Below are 27,650 nucleotides of genomic sequence, written 5' to 3'. Positions count from 1 at the left end.
ACCTAGGCGACAAGGAAATTCGAAAGCGAAGTTTCTGGGACAGGTTTAAAGATTTATAACTGTGAGTGAAAAGTGGGTCCGTTCGTCTCAGATGAATCAGCAATGAAAGTGATATTAGAAGCTTGTGGCCCAGTAAAACTGGATGGGAGAAACGTAAATTTAATTTAGAGAATAATGTTTTACGAAACGCTAATTGAAGTTTTCTAACCGCCTGTCTTGAAAAGAATAAAACATAATTGGCGATTACGAAACAGAAATTCTGTACAGACTGGACGGAAAAGTACGACAGAAGGGACACAGGAAGCATAAGGAAAAAAAGTCTTTCACCCAAGATGACGCACATGCTCACGAAAGTGTATTTACGAGATTGAAGTAAAACCCGAGTGTGCGGAAAAACTAGCGCAATTTTGTCCTGCCACTGCCATAATTACACATTTACTCTTCTTTCACTCATTACAAAATATTAACTTGAAAAAAAGCTGAAAAGTGACAAACAAACAATACAAATTTCCCTTATATCAGAGAACTCAATCCTGATCTCTTGGAGCCATCGGAATCTTAAAAGCAGTAACGAATCTGCCGATGTTTTTTTGTTGTCTTTTGACTTCGTTATGAATGCTCAGTGACTACAGTCTGAGACATATGAGACGGCTTGGCACACGCAAGTAGACTTCTCTTCCTTCTGTAAAACCTGCTCCGACTTATAGCAACATCCACAAGGAAGAAGTTAAGAAAAGTTTTTATCCCTACCTTGAATGATCTGTAAGAACTATAAATCAATGGCGTTGCATACTTAAAAACTAAAAATGAAATGGGTTTATTTGCATACTTAATCATTAAAAACTCGCTGACATAAAAATATTCGTATTATATCTTTTCATCAGTGAAATATACTAAGTATGTATACATTTATACCTCTCAAGAATGAGATTACCTTATTAAATCATCCAGATTCATTACACTCGGATAACATAAGAAAATAACCAGATCTGTTTCTGGGATGTACACCATCTGCCCCTGAAAAGAAGAAAAGGAAAGAATGTTAGCCGTTTATCAGATGAAAATTTTGACTGCGCCTTTGCCTTGATTCTTTCTTAGAATTGTGCGTTAATCCTTATCCATAACCATTCATAAATGCAGATACATGACAGTACACTGCACATACCTTCAAAACTACCGTTTATCTACCAGTTTTCCTTTCATATAAATTCTAAACAAATGTATCAAGCCGGTATTTGTCCAACGTTGATGGAATATGGGTTTGACTCTACTTTTCCATTATAGTTGTAGTGGGTCTATATGAGGGCAGTGCAGTAAAAGTGTTTTTATCCAAAGCAGGAAAGGCACGCAATAACCGATACGATTGTTCCGGGTATCAATGTATCAGTCAACATGCATGTGGATCTACATCAAGCTAACAATTCGCTTTGTGCTGAATTTAAATAGTTTTTTGTTTTCTATCGTTCAGATAATGATGTTGGGATGGCTCTCTCAATGATGAAGCTCAAGGACATTTACGGTGGCGATAATGAGACTATATTATTCATCAGGCATTACGTTGTTGACTGGAACAGGGTAACGATAGACTCAAGATTTTACAAAGTACTGGACTCCTTCACAAGGAAAAGAAAAACGTAAAACTTAACTATTAAATTATAGAACTAAGTGGCAAGTTTCTGCATTTAGGGACAGGTATGTGCAGAAAATAAATAAACAAATAAAAGAAACAGAGAAAATAACCAGAAGTGCCTTTGTTAAACTTAGAACTGTTTTCTAAAGTATGCTTCCGATCACAAGTTTGTTTGCGTGGCCAGTTTCCGCAGCACGTGCAGAAATACTTGTTTTGTAAATAAAACTGCCTTTTCCTGCTGCCACTTAATTTATATTTCCCAAACGTGTTTCGCCTTTTTCTTGCTCTAAGGCATCATCATTGCGATCTATGAAGATACAGTTTTGTTGTTTTTAGGTTATCAAATAGTTCAAGTCGCGATTTTTCACGTAAAAAGTAATTGCTTACTGGTCTTGAGGTCGCACTACCACTTTATTGCCGGTAATAAAGTGGTTGTGCAACTCCAGACCAGATGAGCAAGTAATTACTTTCTTACGTAAAAAATCGCGGTGTGAACTGCTTGATAATCTAAAAATAATAAAACTGTGTCGTTATAGGTACCACTGATCATGCCTTAGAGCAATAAACATGCGAAAAGCGTCTGGGAAATATAAATTAAGTGGGACCAGGAAGTGGTGGTTTATTTACAAAACAAGTATTCTTCCGATGTATACAGAAAGGAAAGTTTACTGTACTACCAGTTTTAATGTAAGGCAGTGAGGCAAGTACTTCTGGGACCGAAGACTTTAGCAGTTTGGTCCTTTAGGAATTTACACGTGCACTTCTAATGATAAAACTTCTAAGGGGGGTGTTTGAAAAATATACATATACAGGGTGGCCAAGAAATGTTGCGACGAACATCTAAAGGTTGTAGAGGTTGTCTTGAGGAAAAATTCGAGCGTTGGAACCGTCTCCGAAAATTTCAACCAACGACGCTACAGAGCACTGACGTTATAGGCGCTAGCGCGTGTTATTAGGCTAGCAAATGTGACTTTGTACGCTGGCTGGCCATAGGCGGAAAATCTCTCCCAATGTTGTTTGTTATTCAGTGATCAGGACCGATTGCGGCGATCGCCAGTGGAGAGGACTGAGCTAGCTGCTGTGTGTACCGTTCTTGTCTGCTTTGAATGCGATGCGCTGTTGCCTTCGTGGATGACGGATGTGGACACAGGTTACCATCGGCGGTTTATTTTTCTCCTGTATAGTCTAAAAGATTGGAAGTTTTAGAGAGTTCAATGAGGAAAATTAACATTGAATGGAAACCCATATCGAAAAGGGTCATCCACTGATACAACAGAGTATCGCATTCATAGGAGGCAAGGCTTACGTGCGCAGCAACTAGCTCCATCTGTTCCACTAGTGATCATGGCAATCAGTCGCGATCACTGAATAACAGACAACATTGCGAGACTTTCTCAGTTCGGTCCGTCAATGTAGAGTCACGTTTTCTTCCAAAGGGGTGGCCTATCGGCGACTATCACTTAGACGCTCTGTAGCGTCGTTGGATGACGTTTCCGGACAAGAGTTCCTGTTCCCCATTTGTTCCTCAAGTTAGCTTCTACAACCCCCCGAAGTTGGTTGCAACATTCATTGGACACATAGCCTTCGCAACTGTAAAGGGAAGCGAAGGCTGGAAACCAAATAACAGGTGAGTGTCTCACAGAAAATTATATTCGTATAAAGTTATCGAGGAGCGTTTACGTGTTACTGGGCTTGTGTTGAATCTCTGAATCTACAAAATGTCTGAATCTATTCCACTGAATAGGTCCAATGACCTTCTGCACACAACAGCTCACTATAATATTAACACAGAAGCTCAATGGAACTTGCTAACGCTTTGAATAATCTAACAGGCATTATTTTCCCTTCTAAAAAATTGATGGCATCGTTGGAACAGGTTAAACATAACGGAAGGGATCAAGTTTGGATTTACATGTCACACCGCTAAAAGATGGAGGGTGGGTAATTACAGAGAATAGTAGTATATCTGTTCTTAAGACATGTTGCTATGAATCTTTACGAAGGGTAGACGGAAACGCCTTAGACACATGAGCACAGTACTGATAAGAATAATAATACTATCTAAATTAAATTGGCCTTTAATATAGTTAACGAAAGAAAGTCGTGGACAAGGGAGTGCTGTTACAGACTACAGGCACGGTTTGTGTGGGTACGGAGGATAGTATTAAAAGAGAGAGAGGGAGAGAGAGAGGAAGAGAAGAGAAAAAGTGCTGAAAGTCTACAAATGTAAATGAGGAGGAACTCGCCTAAAATATTAAGTAGGAGAAGAGTGTAAAGCAACTAAATTCCATCGTTGAAGGCGACAGCCTTTTCATTTAATCAGCTCCCACAAACAATGGACCATGATCAGTGGTACTGACTGACAACTTAAAACTAAGCGAATATAGAGAGGAAGGTATCTGAAAGCCACGTGAATAATTGCAGTTTTATTTTAGGAATAAAACAATTCATGATAAGCTGAATTAATAGATCTATAACCCAGATGGTTACTCCTCACCACAGACGAAGTTTCGACACTAAATTTCTAAGAAATACAACCAAGAAATATAATCGCAAAAATCTTATGAATTACACTTCTGACCGAAATAAAATGGAACTCACTACATGTTGAAATGAATCAAATCGTTATCAAATTCCAAGTTGCACCATCCAGCTCAGAAGAATTAAAGTCATACACTAACGCGTCTCTAAAGTTAATTAACTGAACGATCACAAACTTCGGTGGGTAGCGTTTGCCCCAGAAAGTGGTGGGGATAGAACCGTTGGACGCTGCCAACCGAAGGGCAGTGTCGCATCAGGGAAACGGTAGATCTCTGGCTTTCCCTGTGTTCATTGCTAATGCCGAACTATCAGAATACTCTTAGGTTGATATTACTAAGGCACACATGTGTTAACTCTCCGATACCTCTCGGAGTTTTGAAAATAGACTCATTCATCCATCCAGACATTCGGAAGAGACACTCAGAAAGGAATTAGGAGAAAAAAGGTACCGTTACGTAAAAAATAAACACATTTCCGGCTCCTTCTTTCTCTGTAAGCTCGTTACAGCAGTAGTAGTTTGTGATTCAGTGTCACTAACAATACATTCGGAAATATTATCAATATTATGTACCAGGACTGACATTACCGTGTCAAATTCTGTAAAAACTGTAGGTTGGAAGGAATTAGAAAGTACCAGCGGAGGCAAAGAAATAAAGAAACGGATAAGAAAACAGACCAGAGTGGATAACGTAATTACAATAGTAGTGAAAATGAAGTTGAGGTGTACGGGCCCTATGCCAATGAGACTGCGTGTTAGACAGACCACTTTAAGTACTTTTTTGTATTCGGAGATATTAGAAAAAACTGATGACACCGACTATTAGATGCTATGTAGCTGGTATAAGAAAAGACGCTGGGGTGTCGTGGATATGTATAGCTGAAGTCCGTAATGCGTCTTATCGAGCCGTGTACGTTAAATGGTTGTTGAAGATAAAGACGAAGATGAAGGTGTGGAAGTAGGTGAAAGAGAAGAAGCATATGAAGAAAATGAAGATAGTGATGGTGATGACTATGAAGATGATGAAAACGATGTTATGATGAAGCGCTCTTCTTGTATCCTATCTCCAGTTTGTTAACTGAACAATCAGGACATCGAGATTCACCAAGTCAACCACAGATATACTACTAAAAATCATTACTTTCCAATTTAGGAATATAGAAGATCAAAAGATAAGGTATTCTTCGAGAAAATCATTTTAATCAAACTGCTAGAGACATTGGACGGTTATGTGCACCACCAAAAAAACGGATAACAGTGGGAATCTATTTTGCGAGAATATCGTCAATAGCAAGGAAATAAAAGGAACTGCAGTGCTCTCTTATGAGTGTATACATATCCAAAATCAGTGTTATTATTGGATGTACTATCTTTCAGTGGTGCAATTGAATAGTGTATAAGCTGCAGCATTTTCAGCTGATCAGCTGTAGATGTGCTGTCACCTCAATAAGAAGACAGCAGCTTATTTACATAAACGAATGACATGGAATACAGCCCTGTGTTGTTCTCCTGAAGAGTTACTCTGCAATTTATATTTTTTGAATACAACGTTTTTCTTGTTCCTTTGTCTTTGTCCCACCTCGGCGCACGGTCTGTTTGGTTACGAACGGATTTGGTATGCTTAGTTCTGGAAACATCCCCCAGGCTGTGGCAAAGCTATGTCTCATCAATATCCTTTCTTCCGGGAGTGCTAGTTCTGCAAGTTTCGCAGGAGAGCTTCTATAAAGTTTGGAAGGTAGGAGACGAGATACTGGCGGAAGTAAAGCTGTGAGGACGGGGCGTGAGTCATGCTTGGGTAGCTCAGATGGTAGAGCACTTGCCCCCGAAGGGCGAAGGTCCCGGCACACAGGTTTAATCTGCCAGGAATTTTCGGATTAGGCGTGGTTAATTTAAAGGATGGACGGAGTATAGCCTTCCTGTCGCCAGCTCGGTACCTCCCCCGTCTCAGGACAGAATATGTATATCTCAACTGTTGGCGCGTAGTGTTATTCATAGGAAAGTGAGTGAAGTGTCTCTAAATGCTTGTGAATTTTGCAGCTGAGGCAGAAGTTGAGTATCAACCTGGGATTTGCCTTGTAGGATGTGGTAAATGGGCTAAAAACCATATCCAGGCTGACCGGCAAAGCGACTCTCGTCTATAATTAGCAAGGTGGATTTCAACGATGGTTCAGCGCACCTCCGAACCTGTATTGGAAGCGGCGCTGCAGCACGCATGGCTATCCAGGCGCCTGTAGCAACAACAGCATTCCTTAGTGTATAACTGTTTTTTAAAAATAAGACGGAACTTAAGTATTCGAATAAAATATGTCCATGGAATTTATTTAATACAGGTTAAGTAAAGTATTGTAGATCCAAGTTTGTCTCTTGGTACTCATTGTGCATTTAAGTACTGCAGCCTGTACAGATCTCTTCCGCTCTGTATGATATGAAGGCGACTGCTTTGCTGGATGATACGTCAAGCTCCACCACTTAATCGTGTTGCAGCAATCCTACGTGTCTTCTGGAGAGCGAATTTTCTTAGGAAGGCATCGAAAACTTCACGTGCTTTCGTAGACGCATTCTCATTTCCCAACTCGGAATATCTACAAAAATGGTGAATGAGAAACCTTTCTTTAATTATAAATTTATAGCTATAAGAGATGAGAAATGACAAAATGCAATATAGTATCTTCACCATCAAGTGTTAAGATGCATATGATTTTCTTAGACTGCGGTTTACATTTAAATGACGAAAGGACTTAAATGCACGTTAATACACCACGTTCAAAAAAATGCAATACAATCTGAAAATTAAAATAATTCCCTGCATTGTCATATTTCGCATTAAGAACCTAACATTACCAAAGGAATACAATTTATTTGAATATAATGGAAGTAAGTATTTTATATATAGTAAAAGGCGAAAATGAAATGAGAAAATCGTTTCATAACCGTCACATAAAAAGTAGCACACTATGAACAGACGTACTGTAGTTGGACCAAACTATTTAATCATCCACTTCGAGTCAACGGGTTTAAATAGTTTGTGACAGTTTTTAGGTATAACATTGTTTGAAGTACTCGGATATTATTAATATTTTGTCTGTTTGCATTTGCTCCGATATTACTTAAAAGACATCGCGAAACTTTGAAGCTTGTGTGATAATATGTAGTCTTGTTTTGTATGAATTCTTATCATTTAGGACATATATACGATGTAAGATTGTTAAAAGGACTTGTGGAAAACTATTTGTAAAAAACATCAGCAGTAAAAAAAGGGAACTGCGAAACGGTATGATCATAGATTCGTGGCGAGCAGAAACTCTTTAATGCTATTCGAGATTGCTTTAGAAAAAAAATCTTATGGAGTTTTTTATGTGAAATTACAACAGAACTCAATGAAAAGTATTATCAAAATGGTAAGAATAGTAATTATGGACCTTAAGAGCAACCAATTTCATAGTAAAGAAAAAAGTGACAAGCGCTTCAGATAGCTACCATTGCAAATTGCTCTTGCTTCACCTTAAAGGTTCTGAAAAATATAGAAAGAAAGGGGAAGCAGTTAATTATGTTGTAATTATTGATTTAAACTGGCTAGCATCGTTATTCCGTATTAAATTTCAATGTATGCTACTTTCTCTAGATTCAGTTGTTTCCAAGATATTACTCAGCATTATCTGTCAGAGTACTACTCGACATTGTAGATAATTTTATATTTTTTCTTACAAGCTTGTGCTATGCATTTATGAGAAACGCTTTAGAACAAATAATTGAATGGCGTAGCTGTGCTAGCTGCTAATACACTCCTGGAAATGGAAAAAAGAACACATTGACACCGGTGTGTCAGACCCACCATACTTGCTCCGGACACTGCGAGAGGGCTGTACAAGCAATGATCACACGCACGGCACAGCGGACACACCAGGAACCGCGGTGTTGGCCGTCGAATGGCGCTAGCTGCGCAGCATTTGTGCACCGCCGCCGTCAGTGTCAGCCAGTTTGCCGTGGCATACGGAGCTCCATCGCAGTCCTTAACACTGGTAGCATGCCGCGACAGTGTGGACGTGAACCGTATGTGCAGTTGACGGACTTTGAGCGAGGGCGTATAGTGGGCATGCGGGAGGCCGGGTGGACGTACCGCCGAATTGCTCAACACGTGGGGCGTGAGGTCTTCACAGTACATCGATGTTGTCGCCAGTGGTCGGCGGAAGGTGCACGTGCCCGTCGACCTGGGACCGGACCGCAGCGAAGCACGGATGCACGCCAAGACCGTAGGATCCTACGCAGTGCCGTAGGGGACCGCACCGCCACTTCCCAGCAAATTAGGGACACTGTTGCTCCTGGGGTATCGGCGAGGACCATTCGCAACCGTCTCCATGAAGCTGGGCTACGGTCCCGCACACCGTTAGGCCGTCTTCCGCTCACGCCCCAACATCGTGCAGCCCGCCTCCAGTGGTGTCGCGACAGGCGTGAATGGAGGGACGAATGGAGACGTGTCGTCTTCAGCGATGAGAGTCGCTTCTGCCTTGGTGCCAATGATGGTCGTATGCGTGTTTGGCGCCGTGCAGGTGAGCGCCACAATCAGGACTGCATACGACCGAGGCACACAGGGCCAACACCCGGCATCATGGTGTGGGGAGTGATCTCCTACACTGGCCGTACACCACTGGTGATCGTCGAGGGGACACTGAATAGTGCACGGTACATCCAAACCGTCATCGAACCCATCGTTCTACCATTCCTAGACCGGCAAGGGAACTTGCTGTTCCAACAGGACAATGCACGTCCGCATGTATCCCGTGCCACCCAACGTGCTCTAGAAGGTGTAAGTCAACTACCCTGGCCAGCAAGATCTCCGGATCTGTCCCCCATTGAGCATGTTTGGGACTGGATGAAGCGTCGTCTCACGCGGTCTGCACGTCCAGCACGAACGCTGGTCCAACTGAGGCGCCAGGTGGAAATGGCATGGCAAGCCGTTCCACAGGACTACATCCAGCATCTCTACGATCGTCTCCATGGGAGAATAGCAGCCTGCATTGCTGCGAAAGGTGGATATACACTGTACTAGTGCCGACATTGTGCATGCTCTGTTGCCTGTGTCTACGTGCCTGTGGTTCTGTCAGTGTGATCATGTGATGTATCTGACCCCAGGAATGTGTCAATAAAGTTTCCCCTTCCTGGGACAATGAATTCACGGTGTTCTTATTTCAATTTCCAGGAGTGTATAAAAACACAAGGAAAATACCCAGTGGTCTTTCAGTCTTCAGATGAAAGCTTGTGAGAGTAAATTGTACGCCAGCGAAGAGAGAGAAACGCTACTCATATTAGGAGAACATAAGTTATCAGAACAGTAACTGTTTCCTTTTGTTTACCGTCAACTCCAGCAAGTGGACGAGTTACGTTACCCTGGGGTACCTGCACTGTATGAAAGTCTCTTTTCTGTTACGTTTTTGAGTAACCTGATGCTTACGAGACTGATACTGTGTGACATATTTTTTAACAGGTGTTGAAGAGTGACAGTGGATTACTGAATACAACTACAGGTTGTTATTTTACAAAGATGTACTGCAGTTTATGTCTTCGTAACATACAATGATACAAGTAAGTGGTGGTTACTGTTGCTCTGGTAAACAAACAGTATTATGTCTCTGGATAAAAGGTTGTTTGGTGTGGTCAAGGTAAATGGAACATCATATATATATAGTGATCTATAGATTAACTACAATTATAGAAGTAAAGAAAAGCTAATAGTTCATTCTATAAGGGAGTCGTTTCGTATTAGAATCTACTTCACCCAATGTTATATTAAATTCCTACAACCATTAAGTTTAGCAAATGTAAAAAAAAGTAAAAAATGATATCTCGAGATTCGTTACAATTTTTAGTCTCGACTACCGACTAGCTGCCCACCTTCAGCCGCAGGTGAGAATACTCTGGAGCGACTGCGTGCTGGTCGACTTGCATCACGCCAGGTCGCGTCTTGAGCACGTACACCGTATTGATGTGGGACAGTATGTTCTCGAACGTCAGCTCAAGGTGAGGCCTGACCTGAGAAGATATACAGATAAAGCAAATTAGACTTACTCTTTAAAAATCTGTATAAAGTTATCAGAAAGACAGCGGACACTCTGCAATAACTGTAGACACAATAAAATTTTCTACAGCATATATAAAACGACACCAAGGGCCACGACTGAGATACTGATTTGAATAAGGACAAAGATAAAGTCAATCTCAATGAAAATAAGTTGCAGCTATAGCTTTCGGGACAACGCAAACATAGTGAAGCTCAGTATAGAGCCAGAACATAACATGCAATAACAATTAACTCATTTGTTGTTGCATGTCTTGTTTAGCCTGACAGCTGGCAGTATGTTGCAACCAAGGCTATTAGCAACGCTATTTTAAATGTGACTGAATGATATTTATTTATGTTAATTTTTAAACACGTTTTTCCATTAGCGTAAAACCATCACAAGTACTTCGACAAGAAGTTTGTTTTTCTAGTCTAATACTCGAATCATGACCCACTTATACTATAATCAAGACTGTTACTGGCTTTGCTGTAGGAGCCAATTTCATTGGTGTAAAGAGTGACTGAAGTATGTTTTCCAAATGAAAATGTTTCAAGTGTAATACTTTTTATCTTAAAGTCAATATTTCTAACTGCTAACTCTTGATTTTGAGTGTCTCTAAGTCAGATGGACATCAAATAAATTGAATATAATCATTGATATTTGTCACTTGAAAATCAAAACCACTATCACCTATGAACACACTCACTACTAAATATGTAACTTGGAGGCTACACGTGATATGATGGACATCAAATAAATTGAATATAATCATTGTTTGATATTTGTCACTTGCAAATCAAAACCACTATCACCTATGAACACACTCTCTACTAAATATGTAACTTGGATGCTACACGTGATATTTCTGCGTGTAACTCCCACAAATTGCTTACCTTCTGCTGAGACATCGTCTTCTAGCTGCGGCTCTTGTCATTTTTTGGGCGTGAATCAAGCTGTGATTCATAATTACAACTTGAATCTCAATTCAATTATTCGTTAATATGTTGTCAATTTAGTCCTATAGACTAAGTTATTGTGTAGTCCACTGCTTAATATGGAAAACGGGACTCCATCACAGACCGACGGTTGCGTATACAACTAATCATTTTTTAAGATACTAGTTGTTACCCACTGCTGTGCTCACATGTAAGGAGTTTTATTATGATGAGTGATGGTATATACCCTATTGTATGTGAAATAACATCAGTTGTCCCAACGTGTCTGCCTCTTTGGGTAAACATAGATCGTGATGTGTTCCCCGCTCCCCCCCTTCCCAAGCTGTCTCAGCGCACGATGTGTTGATATACACAGCACCGATACTCAGAAGAGTGTAGAGAGGGTCATGGACAGGAGCACACATCTATGCACTATGTTACTGATGTACCACTATGTTGTACAATGTGAACATTATGCTACAAATAGTGCGGAAATGTGGAATAAGGACATTGAGCACTGTATAAGCATTGTATTCAGTACTTTGAATCATATCACATTACACATATCAACAAATAAATAGATTTTCACACATATAATAAAGTTCAAATGTCAAAGAGAATTAGCTTTATGAAAGAATAAATAGTTTTCCTTAATTTACATAATATTCTTCAGTCTAATAAGTATGGCTATGATTTTCCAAAACATTTGTTCTTCCTCAGTGTTCAAGCTATCTCTGTACCATTTTCATCGTAATCGATTCAATAGGCCAGTCGTGAAAACATAACAGAGGGAGTTACTGTCCATACTGTGGATGACAGTATGGATTGACGATGGCACAGTCAAAGTAAGGATTGACAGAATGGGATTCCAAGCAGATATAACGAAGGAAAACAAAATTCACCACAGTAATATTCCAATAAAAGGTGAATCGAATGTTACCACCATCCATATCAAAAATATAATTTCATGTGGAGTGTATACTACTGGAATCAGATTTTATTCAGCCAGTGTTTATGGCAAGTAATTTCTGTTCGTGTGATGATCTAATTTATTCATGTTAATTAAGATGTGATACTATGTGAGAAATAAGATGTCCGAATCGAGGTATGTTAACCCTCCTGCTTCCATCGATACGCTTCGACTAGTAGTTGAAAAGGCTGTTTATCAAAGGCATCGAAATGTACAAACGTCTACAGTGAATTCTACGATAATCATGCTCTATGGCGATAATTCTTCTTTTTTATGTAGTTGTTGACTGTGAACAAAAGACCGGTGTCACTTAATCTAATATTATTTTCATAACGAACCAAAAAACAAGATAAACACGTTTAATCAACATACGTATTTTTAAAATTTGAAATGAAAGGACGGTTGTTCGGAAGAGGACCACTAAAACTCGGTAATTTAGTTGTTTTAGTGATTTACAGTACTGTGACCTAATATCATAAACAATGCTGTTCAAATTGGCGCTGGCCGTGTAAGTGATTTTTTTTGGACGAGACTTTGTGGTCATAACTGCAAACTAAAACAGCTGCGGAAGACAATGGAAAAACTGCTGAACGATCTGTCCTTTCTAAGGAGATGCTGGACCGTGTCATGGTACCAAAATTCTTTGGCAACAAACTCAGTTCGGAGCTAGAGAAACGATACCATCTTCAGACGTGCTAGCCATTTGATACTGACAGAAAGCATCCATCACCATTCCAGCTTGGATTTTAACACTAGGGTGCTTCTCAGGAAACATCGTAAGCTGGCATCCCAGATATTGGCAATGGACTGGGACAATACAGACAGTACAACGCAGAAGCTGGTCTATATTTCGAGTGAAGTGGTAAAGAACCGACAACAAAGGGAATTTATGAAGTTAGGACAGATGAACAGCTTAGCCGAAGCTGGATGCTTTTTGGCACTACAGTGAATCTTTCAACACATTCCAACAGCAAGGCAACTACAATGTGCTGTCTAAAGGTTTAAATCATTCCGTAATGCCTCAGTGCATACCAGCAGACGGCATTATACAACCTTTGAAGTGTGTCTGAAAACTGATGCAAGTAGAAGCAGAGAAGAAACAAAATTAATGCTGTGGAGGCCGAGTTGACACTGTTGTTACGGTGGACCGAATTCGTGAGTTCGTGAAACGGCGTCTGGTGCATACACCGGTATGACAATTTCTCCCTGCCACTATTAGACAGCTATGCCCAGGGTCAGGCAACATGATAGGAGAACAGAGGTTCTACAACACTCCAACAAATTAGTAACAAAGTCACACAAATGAGTCGAAAGGTTTACTTATCTTTGTGGCTTGATGACTTATGAAGTCTGCAACACTGGTTGTAATACAACACAAAAAAGGCCATCAATGATTAAGTGCAAATAATCACAGGTAAACTCCACAGAGCATAGCAAATGCAGTTTACAACAACTGTCTATTCACTTCTAAGACTTCACTGATCGACGTTCCCGGAGTTTGTCGGCGCTGGACGATGATTTATAACTAAGTGGGCGAGAGCTGCTCTTCTATCTTCCGAGTAGGCTTCTGTCCGTTGTCGTCCGGTCATTGGCGGATTTTACTCACTCGGCAACTGGACGAGGCGAAGTCAATATCTTCATCCTCTGCGCTGCCCGATGTGTTGGTGGAACTTGCACCAGTGACGAGTCTCTAAGGCACTGGCACCAGCTCGCATCTTTGCCCCTGTTGTGCTTTTCCTCTGGGTATGTCTTGTTCGCACGACACAGCGAAGTGTTAGCCAACCAGCAGCTGCATGAGACCAGGGTTCGACAATATTAACAATCCACCACAAGAGAACTGCGACGCGTTATCAGTGTCTCGCCGCACGAAAAAAAATATCCTGAATGGAAGCTGCTGATTCGCTCTTGCCTGTCTGTCACTTGAAAGAGTAGCATTGGCAGAGCCATTTTTACATCCAACTGTCCAGTGGCACCACAGAATGTAATGTCAGTAGTCACCTAACAATCGAAAGAACACAGGGTATAGGGAAGGTTGTCTCCAGAATCACCCTGAAGAGGGCGATGGCAAAGAGAGGCGAAAGGTCAGCTATTTTGTTTCTTTTCGAATTTTGTACTGATTGAGTCTAAACTAAAAATGTTTTTATTAGAATATTGCATCATTTACGATGGTAATATGCAAGTACACTGATGTTAATTTGAAAGGTAAGCGAAAAATGCCCTGCATGTAACAAAAAAGGTTAGTATAAACAGTCTGCTCAAACCTTTGAAAGAAAATAGTCTACAGCAAGCAATACGCCAACAATAACATTCGTGAGGGCTAACATGACTTACGCAAGTATTTCTTTTTCCGTTATAACACAACACTACTGAGCTATAATGAGGAATGTACTCTGCTGAAGTCATGTGTCTATCTATGACATTTGTCATTAGCAAGGAAAATAATTTGTTGCCTTTCTGTTTACAAATCATTTCCTTAACACAGAGCATCCACTTCGTCAGTTAGCCACACTTAAATACGGTGTATCGTGCTGTAACAGCCACATATTTTCTGCCACAGCGACACACACGTAATTTATCTTTGTATCGCAAATTAGTCAGAATTTGAACCCACATCCACCAGTGCACTGTTGTTTCTGAGTAGTGGGAAACATTTTCACCCAGGTTTTTCCGCATGTCACGAATTGGTAACAGCTAAGATCACAAAAACACGAAGTGACGCTGCACTGTGACCACCTGAGCGGTCGCAATTTGGGAGTTCTGTATGGTGCGGACACATTTGCTTCAACTGATGTTAAGAAGGCTAAATTACGGACTTCAGAAACCTATTAAATGATATAGGTAATATCGGGATATGTCTGGACGAAAAATTATTAGAGGCATTACTTCATAAATCTGTGAGCGTATTCTTTTAAAAGTTACAAATATTTCAACTTCGGCATTCGCTACAAAACTATTGTCTTATAAATAATGAATCTTGCAGCATTTTATGCGTTGTCTCATGTTGCAGAAGGAGCAGATGGAGATAGTGGCGATAATTGTCTGAAAGGCTCCTCTTGAGATCCTACATCAAGCAATTCTGGAGATGGTAAAGCCTTGGATTATTTCTGCGAGTTCATACTACAGTATTATTTAGGAGTACTTCTAAATTAGTAGTTTTAAAAAGGCACTAACGTGTAGGATTTTTGTGTAACTTTCAGAAGCAAGTTGTTCGCCAGGGTAAAGTTGACATTGGTCATTTGTGTATGAGAAGAGATGCTTAACGGAGAAATGAAACGGAAGTCAATTATTTGTGCAAAAGAAGTATAATTTCTCTTGTGCATAGAGAAATTAAGGAACTCCATCGTGATCTTCCTCCAAAAATGGGAACTATACAGGTAAAAAGTATAAAACTCTTGTGTATTCCAATAACGACTGATATGTACCGCTATATTTTATAATCATGTGCATTTTTAACCAAATTACGTTTTTCTGACCCTTAAGTAACACACAACTTTTATCATTTTGTCTTCATTTCTCAATTGTATTGTACATAGAGGGTTAACGATTTCAGTTCCTCTTTACCAGGAAAGAAACAAAATAAACCCTCATAGTCGATCGATTCAAGCCGGTTAGTGTTACCAAGCTTCGCACATTCCGATATACCTACAATGAGTTTACGAGCAGCTTTCCTAAGCAGGTCTCCCTTAAGGGCACAGAGTAGATTTGTGCAAACCACGTCTATGGGGACAACGTCGCTTACCGTGTCGAGGATGTCCGTGACTTTGCAGTCCGTCCTTCGAGTCCTGGGCATGACGCGGGCGATGGTGGCGCCGGTCTGCACGATGCGGAGCTCGCGGTCAAACATCAGGTGGAAGGGGAACACGCGGCTGAACGTCGCCGGAGACACCTTGGGATCTGCGGACAAATTTTACTCTCAGTTTGTGTGCTGCACTCACTTGGCTGGGGGTCTATGGTGCTGCAGTACTGCGACAGGGTACTGGCCCTTTGCCTGGAGCTATGCACAGCTTTATGGCGTTGTCACTAGCATAATTGGCGGATCTGAATCTACTGCCCAAAATAACGGACATTTTTAACTATATTCTGACTTGCTTCATCTTCCTAACACCCTGGAAGCAACGGTCCTAAGACCTTAACGAAAAGAAAAGAAAATATTTCAAAGAAAGAGTACAGGCCCACTAGCTTTCTAGTAGCATTACCCAAGGTTTTTGACTGCACAGATCACGATCAGATTACTGATTAGTTAACCTCAAATAATCTCTTACATGATAACCAGTCAGGTTTCCGGAAAAATCGCTGTACGACGGACGCTCTTTTAAAAGAAACTGATGTAATGAAACTAGCTGTTGGCAAACAGGAGGCAATTATTGAGTGCTTTTAGAAATTCAGCAAAGCTTTGACACTGTCGAGTTTGACAGAGACCTACTAATCCTCAGTTCAGAGAACTTCTTCCACCCCTAATACTAAACGTTGCAGAAATAGCTTTGTTTTCTTCTGCAACGAATTTGGATGTTATTCCGGACCTTAACTTAGACTGCACTGAACATAATATTGCAGTCTATAGACAGCTGTCTACGTCATTTCATTCACTAGAGAAGTGTAAAGGAAGTATTTCATCTCTAGTATTAAAACAAACGATTAGAATCATTAATAACCTCCCACCCCCCTTGGACAATTATCGTGATCCTATTCCCCAAAGACTTTCGTATGGGCACTCAAGGTGGCTGGAACTGGCGGTGAATGATGTGTGATACATTTGCGATGTACGCAATTTGTATCTTAACCCTCCTGCCTCCAAACATTATCATGGCTACCTGCTGATAAGTACAGAGACTATCGTACCCTGCATTTTCTGTAACGCACCATTCTAATCCTTCTCAGTTATCCTCACATTTATCTTCAACTTTTACACAATTTCTGTAAAAACTAAAATCCTACATACACAAATCGTGATTTTTGTTTCAAAGTGCAACGCATTTTTAACCCTAGCGATTCTTCATCAGATTCTTGAGAAGTATACATAACGTTTGATATTTACGTTACTACACGTCTTGATAAGGGTACATTGTGACTGAAATTTTTACAAAACTAAGAGACTATCAAATAGTTTCTTACGCTTTCCGCTAGTAGTTATATGATTTTAAAGCACGATATGAATATACATATTTATTTACGTATATTCAATTTTCATCCTACACCACATTTGTAAGCACAATTCAGGCCAGTCAAAGAATATCCAAATTAAACGTGTTACATATACGTAGGTGTTACTTCTAACATGATGAAAAGGTGTTACATTATTATATACACAATTCTGTCATTTGTAAAGGAATTATTTTTGTAAATATCAGATGTGACAAAGCAAATATTTGTTTGCGTAGGCAAAAATAACTTTTAAAATTACTGAAAAAACTGTGGCTGTAAAACTTTGTTTATTCATCTGACGTGTTTCCTGAAACTTTTGCTTCATGTAACATTATTTCTAATGGTTCTAACACATCAAGTTCTCTAAAGTACCCCTATTTTCTGAGAGGAGTCTTATCAGGCTCTTGTGGATATCAATAAAAATCTGTGTCTGTTATAATACATATGGTTAGCAATTGAGGGTTTATCCAAGTGGTTGAGTCTGAAAGTATTAGTAAGTTCTTTGTATTGTGCCCTGAAATTAATTTCTGTTTTGCCTACAGAGAATGTAGGGAAACTGCCACATTGTAATTTAGACATACCATTGTGTTCTGTTATTAGGATGTTTGTGTTTACTGTGTGAGGCTAGTGTCGTCCCAGTCTGTTGTTTGTGGAGAAAGATATTTTAAGTTGATATTTCTAAATTAATTAACAGCTTTTGGTAATCCTGTACCTAAATAGGGTAACATTGTGAAGATTTGGTTCTGCCAGTTGTTTTTCCTTTAGTCCTTCAATTACTGATGTAACAGAACAAATAGAATATTTAAATTACACTATGGCAGGTGCTCTACATTCTCCATGCGCAAAACAGGAATAACTTTTCATATATGTTACAAAGAACATACTAATACTGTCAGATTCAACCACTTGGACAAATCCTCAGTAGCTAACTATATGTACCATAATAGACAAAGATGTAGTGACTTCCAAAACAGCCTAACAGTACTCCCCACAGAAAATAATGTTACTTGTAGAAAATCTGATCCGTTAAATAAATTACAAATAACATTATATAAAGATGAGGCTTCGGTAAACGTATCAAATGAATAAATTAATTTTAATGGGCACAGTTTTTTCGGTAATTCTAAAGGTTAATTTATTCCTAAAGAAACAAATCACGTCTTATATCTACACAAATAACTCTTTTTACACATATCACTATATAAATAATAAAACACCCCTTATATTGTCTTAGAAGTAACACCTATTTATACGTAGCATTTTTGGATTTGGATACTCTTTTACTTGCTTGAACTGTGTTTATAAATCTGCTGTTGACGAAAATTATGTGTATGTGTATAAATATGTCTACTCATACTGTGTGTAGAAACAATGTACCCATTTCTGTGGAGTGTAAGTAGTTCATTCGTGGTGTCTCAGTTTTGTAAAATCTATATTCACAATGTGACACTTTGTAACATACCTGTGTACTCTTAATAGGAAAGGTAGTAACCTTAATTCGATACTGATGTAAACTGATCAAGTACCTGAAGATGAGCACAAAGGGCCCAAAATGTGTTCACCATTACTTTTTCCTCCCGTTTTGTCCACATAGTTCTGTGTCAAGTTCCTTCCTTTCTTATCACCCATTATCTTTGTCACTTCATTCTTCCCCTCTTCCTTTGCTAATGACATCAAACACATATTCAAATGTTCCAAATTAAAATGTTATTGTTAGTCTCTGCTTTTTATAATAATAATGCCAATATTCTTTATTAATATTATACGTTTTGTGTATAATAGTAATCACAGCAATTAACTTCACATTACCAGATTACATATATTAGCACTAGTTGGAAACTTCGAAAGTGTTAAGGACTGCATGATGTTTTGACAAATAGTACATGCAGGTGGCAGTAGAGTGGCTTTTGTGGTTTGTAAATGAGTATTTGCTCCATACTATACTACATAGCTAACTCTGCACTAAAATGCAGTATTGGGCCTTGCAGTACCACTGAGTTCCATTGTAAACACTAGTGCAGATTGTCTACACGAAGGGGAAATGACATCACGATCCAAGGGGGCGACAAGGCCCTTCCTCTTATCAATGAAGTCATAATTATCATGTATCAAGCCACACACTCTCAATCTCCCCCCCCCCTTACCCCCCGCCCCTTTCCTTCTCTTGCTCCCATCAACAGCCTAAAACAGCATTGTAAACTTTTAAAATAATACAACTAATCACATCAGAGTATTTTAGTGGGCAACACACACTTATATGTTTTACATAAAACATGTTTGTGAACGTCTAAGTTATGTCCCCAAAGCCTAAGAGTCATAAATCAGATCATCATAAAAAATAACATCTTAAGTGCGTACATTTTATGCCTTACCTTTATGAAACACACAATGGATCTTTAAATTAAATATTTCCACACACAAATAGTTGAATGATTCTTGTCAGATCTTAGAGTTCTGACTCCACATCTAAAATACATGAAGGGTGTTGACATTTCAATCTGAAGGTATATTATAAGTGGTTCATAGAATGGACTGATATTGCCTAGGGGTCCTGCAAGTTTTTCAGTAATGCATCACCTTAGTGAGTATCATTTTATGTGGGACAAAGAGAATGCAAGTATTCTGCACTAGAAAAACATAATCGATGTTATTAACTGTAAGGTGTCAAACAAATAACACACCTTAAATTGAATTCCTGAAACAATTTCAGTTAAATCAGTATGTCACATGACATGACATGACACGTGAAAATGTACGAATTATCGATAGCAAATTAATAAAAAACACAGAATTTAATGAATATAAATCACTAACACTCACACTAGTAACTGCACACAAGTAATTTCCCAGATCCGAGCTATGGGGGAAGGAGAGTTTGACGACAGAAATACCTGTCCATACAGCGGAACATCTAGTGGACACAATGAGACGCCGGAGCCACTGTGCAGTCCATTGGTAAAGGCAGCCCTTGCCCCGCTTTTAACGGCGACCCTATGGAAAGCCTTTCTACAGGAAAACGGCTGGGGATGGCAGATAAATGTACGGAGAAACTCAACTCAAAACATTGGTGACTCACTATAACCAGCTGTGTTAAAACTCGCACGAAAGAAAACGTTGTTTATATCAGTATTATGCACTGGAAGTTAAATGGTTCAAGTGGCTCTGAGCACTATGGGACTTAATTTCTGAGGTCATCAGCCCCCTGGAAATTAGAACCACTTAAACCTAACTAACTTAAGGACATCACACACATCCATGCCCGAGGCAATATTCGAACCTGCGACCGTAGCGGTCGCGCGGTTCCAGACTGTAGCGCCTAGAACCTCTCGGCCACTCCGGCCGGCTACTGGAAGTTAAACTCTGCTCTACGTAAGACACGATGCCTCTCTAATGGGTAGAGTTATAACAAGTTCTAACACTCTGATTGGCCAGAAAGATAATGCATGGCCACCAGCTTTGATTTAGGCAAATGTAGACAGATAAATTCGCTTTTCCTCTTGCAGCAAATAGTCAAGTGTTTGAGCGAGGCGACTCGCACCCCGCTGAGATAACTGCGAGAGTCATTATGCGGACACTTGTTCACAAACTCGTCTGAACTTGTAACGAGTTAAACTGCAAAGTCTCCTAGTACAGAGAACCACAGCGAGCAATGACTGTTAACCCTTGTGAGTGATTTGAGGGCAACGATGTACGTGCTATTCCAGCCAAATAGCGTGTACTATGCCAATCAACTTAGCCAGGGAACAAGTAGGAGTCTCGGCTTCACTGAAGACGTAGGAAATGTATCAGACTGGTGTTTAACAGTCGAAAGAGATTTAGAATAGATTCTCAGACTCACAGCTCGTGCTGACAGCAGCCACTGCCACCGACGACGAAAGGTGTACACACACGCTCACGCTAAGCCAGCAAGTGATATTCAATTGATACTCATAACTGCTGTAGTCTCTGTCTCTCCTGTTTTTTCGTACATTCAACCACGTCCTGTAGTTAAACATATACGTGATTGTCAGGCTTAATTGCAGCAGAAACGCGTCATACCTGATCTAATGAAAAGGGCTGGTCAGCCACTGTGGAGTGCTTTATACCCTGAAGTCATTAAATTGTTTTAATTGTGTACTTCTTTTTGATTGTTCTTCGCCGAACCCCATCCATTATTTGGTTATTTTAATGGTGCATTTTAGCTTAATCGATATCTCTGGCCACAACTGTATTTAATTTGTTTGTATTTTATCGAACCCTGACATAGTTGACAACCATCTTAATATTAAAGAACATTAGAATAGTTAGGAATTTCGTTTTCAAATTGTGCCACCCAATATCAATATTTTACATCCTGTAAGTATTACAATTATGACATTATGAAGTCATACTTAGAGAAAATATAAAAGTGACTAACGAAAATCTACAATATTCATTTTTTGCTAACATATAGTTATGCCTGAACCTGTACACTAATTCCTGTTAGCGATAACGTGTCCTTTACAGGGAGTGTACTGGAACTGACATTGAGATCGCTGTATAATTACATCACAGCTACATTTTTCTGACCTCTGCATTCGTCAGACAGTATCTTCCTACCTTTCAGCCCTTAGGTTCAACACCAAATTCCTAAAAGACTCACAGAGCCACCTTGCGCAACTGTGGTAGGAAGACAGATCAGAACCAGTCTCACACATGTTAGATAACAGTATAATATTGCTTTGTATTTGCATCTGAACTTGAATTACCCGAGATTTTGTACAAAACGACCTTTAGAGGAATGCTACAATATTTACCAACTGAAACTGCTGTGCCAAGGCTCTCTGAAATACTTATAGGCTGTATTACCTATAATAGACAACAAAATGACACCAAAATATAATCATATTATACAAACACACATAACATAGCTAAAAGCAAAACGAAATGATCAAACATGATTTTAGGAGGGAAGGAAGGAAGTGTTTTGACGAGATTTTTATTGTAATCTGATTTTTAAACTGCATGCATCCATAATACACAAGCAGAAACATATAATGCAAATTGCTTACATTCTACAGAACATGTTCAAAGCAGTGGCGGAACACGACAGATATGAAACATGTCCAGAGATAATGGTGAAACACGACAGAGATGAGAGGTCTGTATCTCAAAAATACAATATTTTTCTCCAAAATAAAATTTTTCATAATAATAAGCAATACTTGCATCTATAAACACACACACACACACACACACACACACACACACACACACACACACACACACACACACAAATAGATGCTAAGAGGGTGCTTATTACAATATGCAAATGTTAGATAATGGTGACCCTGCCATGGTGGCAAAATCCCATGGTAAGGTGGTTGACCATATGCAATGAGTAGGTCAGAAAAATATGCTCTAAGCTTTTTCGTATTAAATTTTTGTGTTGTATAAATCCACAGTAAATATCAGCGTGTTCTGACAAGTCAATTGGGAGACAGAGACGTGCAATGCACTGAGAGATGTACGCAGTATCCCCATGGCATAGTTGTCACGGTATTGTTAGCTTTAAGTTTTTCTTGCAAGTCCACAGGTAGCCGACACAGTGTTGGTAAGTTGGTTCTGTCCCAACTGTAAGTCACGGTAGTACAGTCTTGTTATTGTGTTAAGGGAACTAGGAACAGTTGAGAAAGGGTGAAGGTCGTATGATCATGTGATCGTATGATTACACGACGTAGGGCGCATCAGTTAAAATTGCAAAGACGCGAATCAGAGAGATTAGCAATGGCAGATCGAGTCCTTGACTGAATTGAGATTGACACCCAGCAAGATAACGTACGGGAGCCTAAGGACAGAATAACAGACACAATGACGCGAGAAATAGATCACGGGGTGTGACACGAAGTAAATACCGAGCTACAAGCTGACGTAAGCGGCGACCAACATAATGCAGAGGTGCAGGAAGATGAGGAACGTCTTGAATACGTAGAAACAATGGTACATGTATTAAGACCTCGCTCACAACCAAATATAGGCAGTAAAAGTCGAAACGTGTCACTGCATGGTTCACTGCAGTCAGTTGCGGACAGAGACGAGAATGTAAACGCAGAACTAAGTGTGTTGGAAGAAGAGTTCGTAGGACCCGTTAACTAGTCGTAAATTCTCCAGCAATTGTCATACACCATAACGATACAAAACAGAGATATAAAACGACAGATGCGTGAGCATAGTGCGGGAACAGCGAAAGAACTGCGTGAGATCAAACAACAGCTATGTCACATAGAGGAACAGGCAAAAGAATCCACAGATGTGATCGGAAATTTAATAATAGGTCACACGCAATTAAGAACAGACATTGAAAAGGTCCAAGTGGACGTGCAAACATTGCGTGACGACATACAGACCGAAATCAGTATATTACATGATGTTACGCGCAGTGAAATTGCAAAGATACCGAAACAGGTTAATGCAATTACACGCCAAGCAGCAGGCACAGCTCTACAAATAGTTTAAGAGAGTCTGTTGCAAAAACGAATCACGAAAGAGGTTCGCTAGAGACACGAAGAAACCATTCGAAAAACAGAGAAGAATTGTTGCGAACTATACAAGAGCAAAGTGGTGAAGATCATACAAGCTCTGAATCCGTAACAACTTACGACTCAATAACGCCATCAGAGAGCAAGAAGTTTAACAAGGAATGAAAAAAATTTCAAGCAAATACGATTCCAGTCACAGGCGGAGAAGAAGTTATGCAATAGCCGACCGCCTGCGATGCCACAGGCACGTTTCGAAACTTAGGAAGAGCAGACAGCACCACGAAGACATCGAGTACCACAAGCATACTTTTCGGAACAATTCTGACCACATGATGAAGCGGCAAGATTAGCCAGACAAGACACCGAGCCAATACGTGACAGGGAAATGCAAGGGCGCGAAGTCTGTAGGGTAAAAAATACCGACACTCGAGCAGAGCCGATGGAAGAAAATCCTTTACAACAATATCATGCAAGACGAGGCGAAAGTTACAGTCGGCAATATCCAATGGATTTACCACAACCTGAAAGACTGACATGTGAAATGATAGGGAACAAAAGTGGCGAGGACTCTCGAATTTCGTACGATACCATGACAACGATCATTTACTCACTGTAAGGAAGTTTCAGCTTTTCCGTTAAACGTAACTCACTGCATCCACTAACCTTCATTCATCAATTCAGAGTAGGACTACCAGAACTTTGGTCATTATCACACAAACTAGACTTTATATGTACCCATATGTCGGGAACAGTAGCAGAAACGATGCAAAACGTAGCAGCTACATGTCTATCATATGAAGATTTCAGAGACAAGTTTCTCTCACGCTATGGTGGAGTGAAGCTCAAAATAGGGTGAAGTATGACCTACGACAAAATCCACACTTCGAGAATTCCGGAAAGAAGATCACTGTAAATTTTTCGATGCAATGGGAAAGAAAAACCAATGTTTGGAAGTGCCATACAGCGATGGAGCATTGATTAAATTGTGTACCATGAAGCTGCAACTAAAACACCAACAGTCATTCGTAGGGCGTGGAGGTAATGACGTGGAAGCCTTCAAAGGAATTTTGAGAGAACTAGAATTCATATTCTCGGAAGATGAGACAAGAAAAAAATGAAACCCGCGTGAAACATGAATGAAAGACTACGAAATGCGCTAGAGACCGCATGAAGAAATGTCAGCTACAACGAACCGCGTGATAACTTGGCGCCGAGAAATGACAATCGATTGCCACAGAGAAATGAGTACGGACACGGAACAAGAAATGGCAATGGTTGTCCACCCAGAAATGGCAATAACTGCTACAGGGCAACCGCAATTGGAGGACTAACAGACCGACAAATTTCCACCGACGAGACCCATATCGACGAGTCGAACAAAGACAGGAAGAACCGAATGAAGACGTGGAGATAAGGCCACCAAACCCCGATAAACGTTCGAATTGACGAGAGAGCGCCCACGTCAATGAGGACAGCGCATCTACCTAAGAAAGCAGCACCAATGTAACGAGAGAAATATACACCTTATCGCGAGAGGTGAGCGACGAAGGAACAGAACCGCAGGGAGCGAAAGAAGTCGAGATACGGCAAACATCAGGTTGGACAGCAATTAGTTGGGAGGATTTTGCAAAAAACGGACTACCGGAACAAAATGAAGCAAGTATAACGGAAGTCGCGTTAAAAGGCACAGTAGTTAGCATTGTACGGTTACTTAATACTGAAACTATCGAAAGCCGATTCAAAGAGTATAATGTACCATCGAGAAAAATAAACATTTTGTGACGACAGATAATAAATGAGGAAATAGGATCGCAGGGAACACACGAAGGCAGGAAACAACAACATCATTCTGGAGAGAAATTATTCCGGAGAATATTGGCGAATAAAATGAACTACCAGAGGTAGGCACAATGGGAGAAAAGAATAGGGACGAAGTAATTAGAATCGCAGAGTTATTTGAGGCAGAGTCCAGTGAAAACGAACTCAAGGAGGATAATGTGCAGTCGACGGAAGTTGAAAATAACATTCAATAGGACACAGGTCCAAATGTGTACAATAATGGAAGTTACAGACATATAATAAGGGCATTTGGGTACGATTATTTGGGAGTTTCCACGAAGAAAGAAGAGGAAGATGCAGTTGAGCTGAGGGAAGACGAAGTTAAATGTGGAGAAGAAGTTGCAGAAGAGAGAAAGAGAGAGAGATAGTAGTCGAGGCATATCCAACAACGTGTGATGCAATAGAGGATGCTTTAATGCAGGTAGAGAGGTAGAGGAGGAAGAACAGAGCAAACCGGTAGAGATTCAGCCCATTGCGAAGGCCATGGTAGCAAAAATCCCAGCTAATGTAGTCATAGCGGATGCGAGCTAACAGCAATACTAATGAATAATTACCAATCTTGAAAACAAAGAAACTAATGTAAAGGGTCGCATCAAAAATCATTTGCGTATGTCAGTAAACCCCCCCCATGAACCATGGACCTTGCCGTTGGTGGGGAGGCTTGCGTGCCTCAGCGATACAGATAGCCGTACCGTAGGTGCAACCACAACGGAGGGGTATCTGTTGAGAGGCCAGACAAACGTGTGGTTCCTGAAGAGGGGCAGCAGCCTTTTCAGTAGTTGCAAGGGCAACAGTCTGGATGATTGACTGATCTGGCCTTGTAACAATAACCAAAACGGCCTTGCTGTGCTGGTACTGCGAACGGCTGAAAGCAAGGGGAAACTACAGCCGTAATTTTTCCCGAGGGCATGCAGCTTTACTGTATGATTACATGATGATGGCGTCCTCTTGGGTAAAATATTCCGGAGGTAAAATAGTCCCCCATTCGGATCTCCGGGCGGGGACTACTCAAGAGGATGTCGTTATCAGGAGAAAGAAAACTGGCGTTCTACGGATCGGAGCGTGGAATGTCAGATCCCTTAATCGGGCAGGTAGGTTAGAAAATTTAAAAAGGGAAATGGATAGGTTGAAGTTAGATATAGTGGGAATTAGTGAAGTTCGGTGGCAGGAGGAACAAGACTTCTGGTCAGGTGACTACAGGGTTATAAACACAAAATCAAATAGGGGGAATGCAGGAGTAGGTTTAATAATGAATAGGAAAATAGGAATGCGGGTAAGCTACTACAAACAGCATAGTGAACGCATTATTGTGGCCAAGATATATACGAAGCCCACACCTACTACAGTAGTACAAGTTTATATGCCAACTAGCTCTGCAGATGACGAAGAAATTGAAGAAATGTATGATGAAATAAAAGAAATTATTCAGATTGTGAAGGGAGACGAAAATTTAATAGTCATGGGTGACTGGAATTCAAGTGTAGGAAAAGGGAGAGAAGGAAACATAGAAGGTGAATATGGATTGGGGGACAGAAATGAAAGAGGAAGCCGCCTGGTAGAATTTTGCACAGAGCACAACATAATCATAACTAACACTTGGTTTAAGAATCATGAAAGAAGGTTGTATACATGGAAGAACCCTGGAGATACTAAAAGGTATCAGATAGATTATATAATGGTAAGACAGAGATTTAGGAACCAGGTTTTAAATTTAAGACATTTCCAGGGGCAGATGTGGACTCTGACCACAATCTATTGGTTATGACCTGTAGATTAAAACTGAAGAAACTGCAAAAAGGTGGGAATTTAAGGAGATGGGACCTGGATAAACTGAAAGAACCAGAGGTTGTACAGAGATTCAGGAAGAGCATAAGGGAGCAATTGATAGGAATGGGGGAAATAAATACAGTAGAAGAAGAATGGGTAGCTTTGAGGGATGAAGTAGTGAAGGCAGCAGAGGATCAAGTAGGTAAAAAGACGAGGGCTAGTAGAAATCCTTGGGTAACAGAAGAAATATTGAATTTAATTGATGAAAGGAGAAA

The 27,650-nt window shown here is 40.2% G+C and overlaps 1 protein-coding gene across 1 annotated transcript in view; it reads right to left on the bottom strand.

Moving 5' to 3' along the window:
• LOC126412732 (guanylate cyclase soluble subunit beta-1) overlaps positions 1–27,650 on the bottom strand; it is a 261,772-nt gene that overhangs the window by 125,239 nt on the left and 108,883 nt on the right. Inside the window, exons 7-9 of the mRNA XM_050082463.1 lie at positions 15,870–16,024; positions 10,059–10,196; positions 935–1,017 (exon numbers count right to left, since the gene is read on the bottom strand). Of these exons, the coding sequence (XP_049938420.1) occupies positions 935–1,017; positions 10,059–10,196; positions 15,870–16,024 (376 nt within the window). The remainder of the gene's footprint in view (positions 1–934; positions 1,018–10,058; positions 10,197–15,869; positions 16,025–27,650) is intronic.

The sequence above is a fragment of the Schistocerca serialis genome, chromosome 7 (assembly GCF_023864345.2).
Source record: "Schistocerca serialis cubense isolate TAMUIC-IGC-003099 chromosome 7, iqSchSeri2.2, whole genome shotgun sequence".
Classification (NCBI taxonomy): domain Eukaryota; kingdom Metazoa; phylum Arthropoda; class Insecta; order Orthoptera; family Acrididae; genus Schistocerca; species Schistocerca serialis.
Note: the sequence above shows the minus strand (reverse complement) of the source record. Positions and strands in the feature narration are given on the sequence as shown.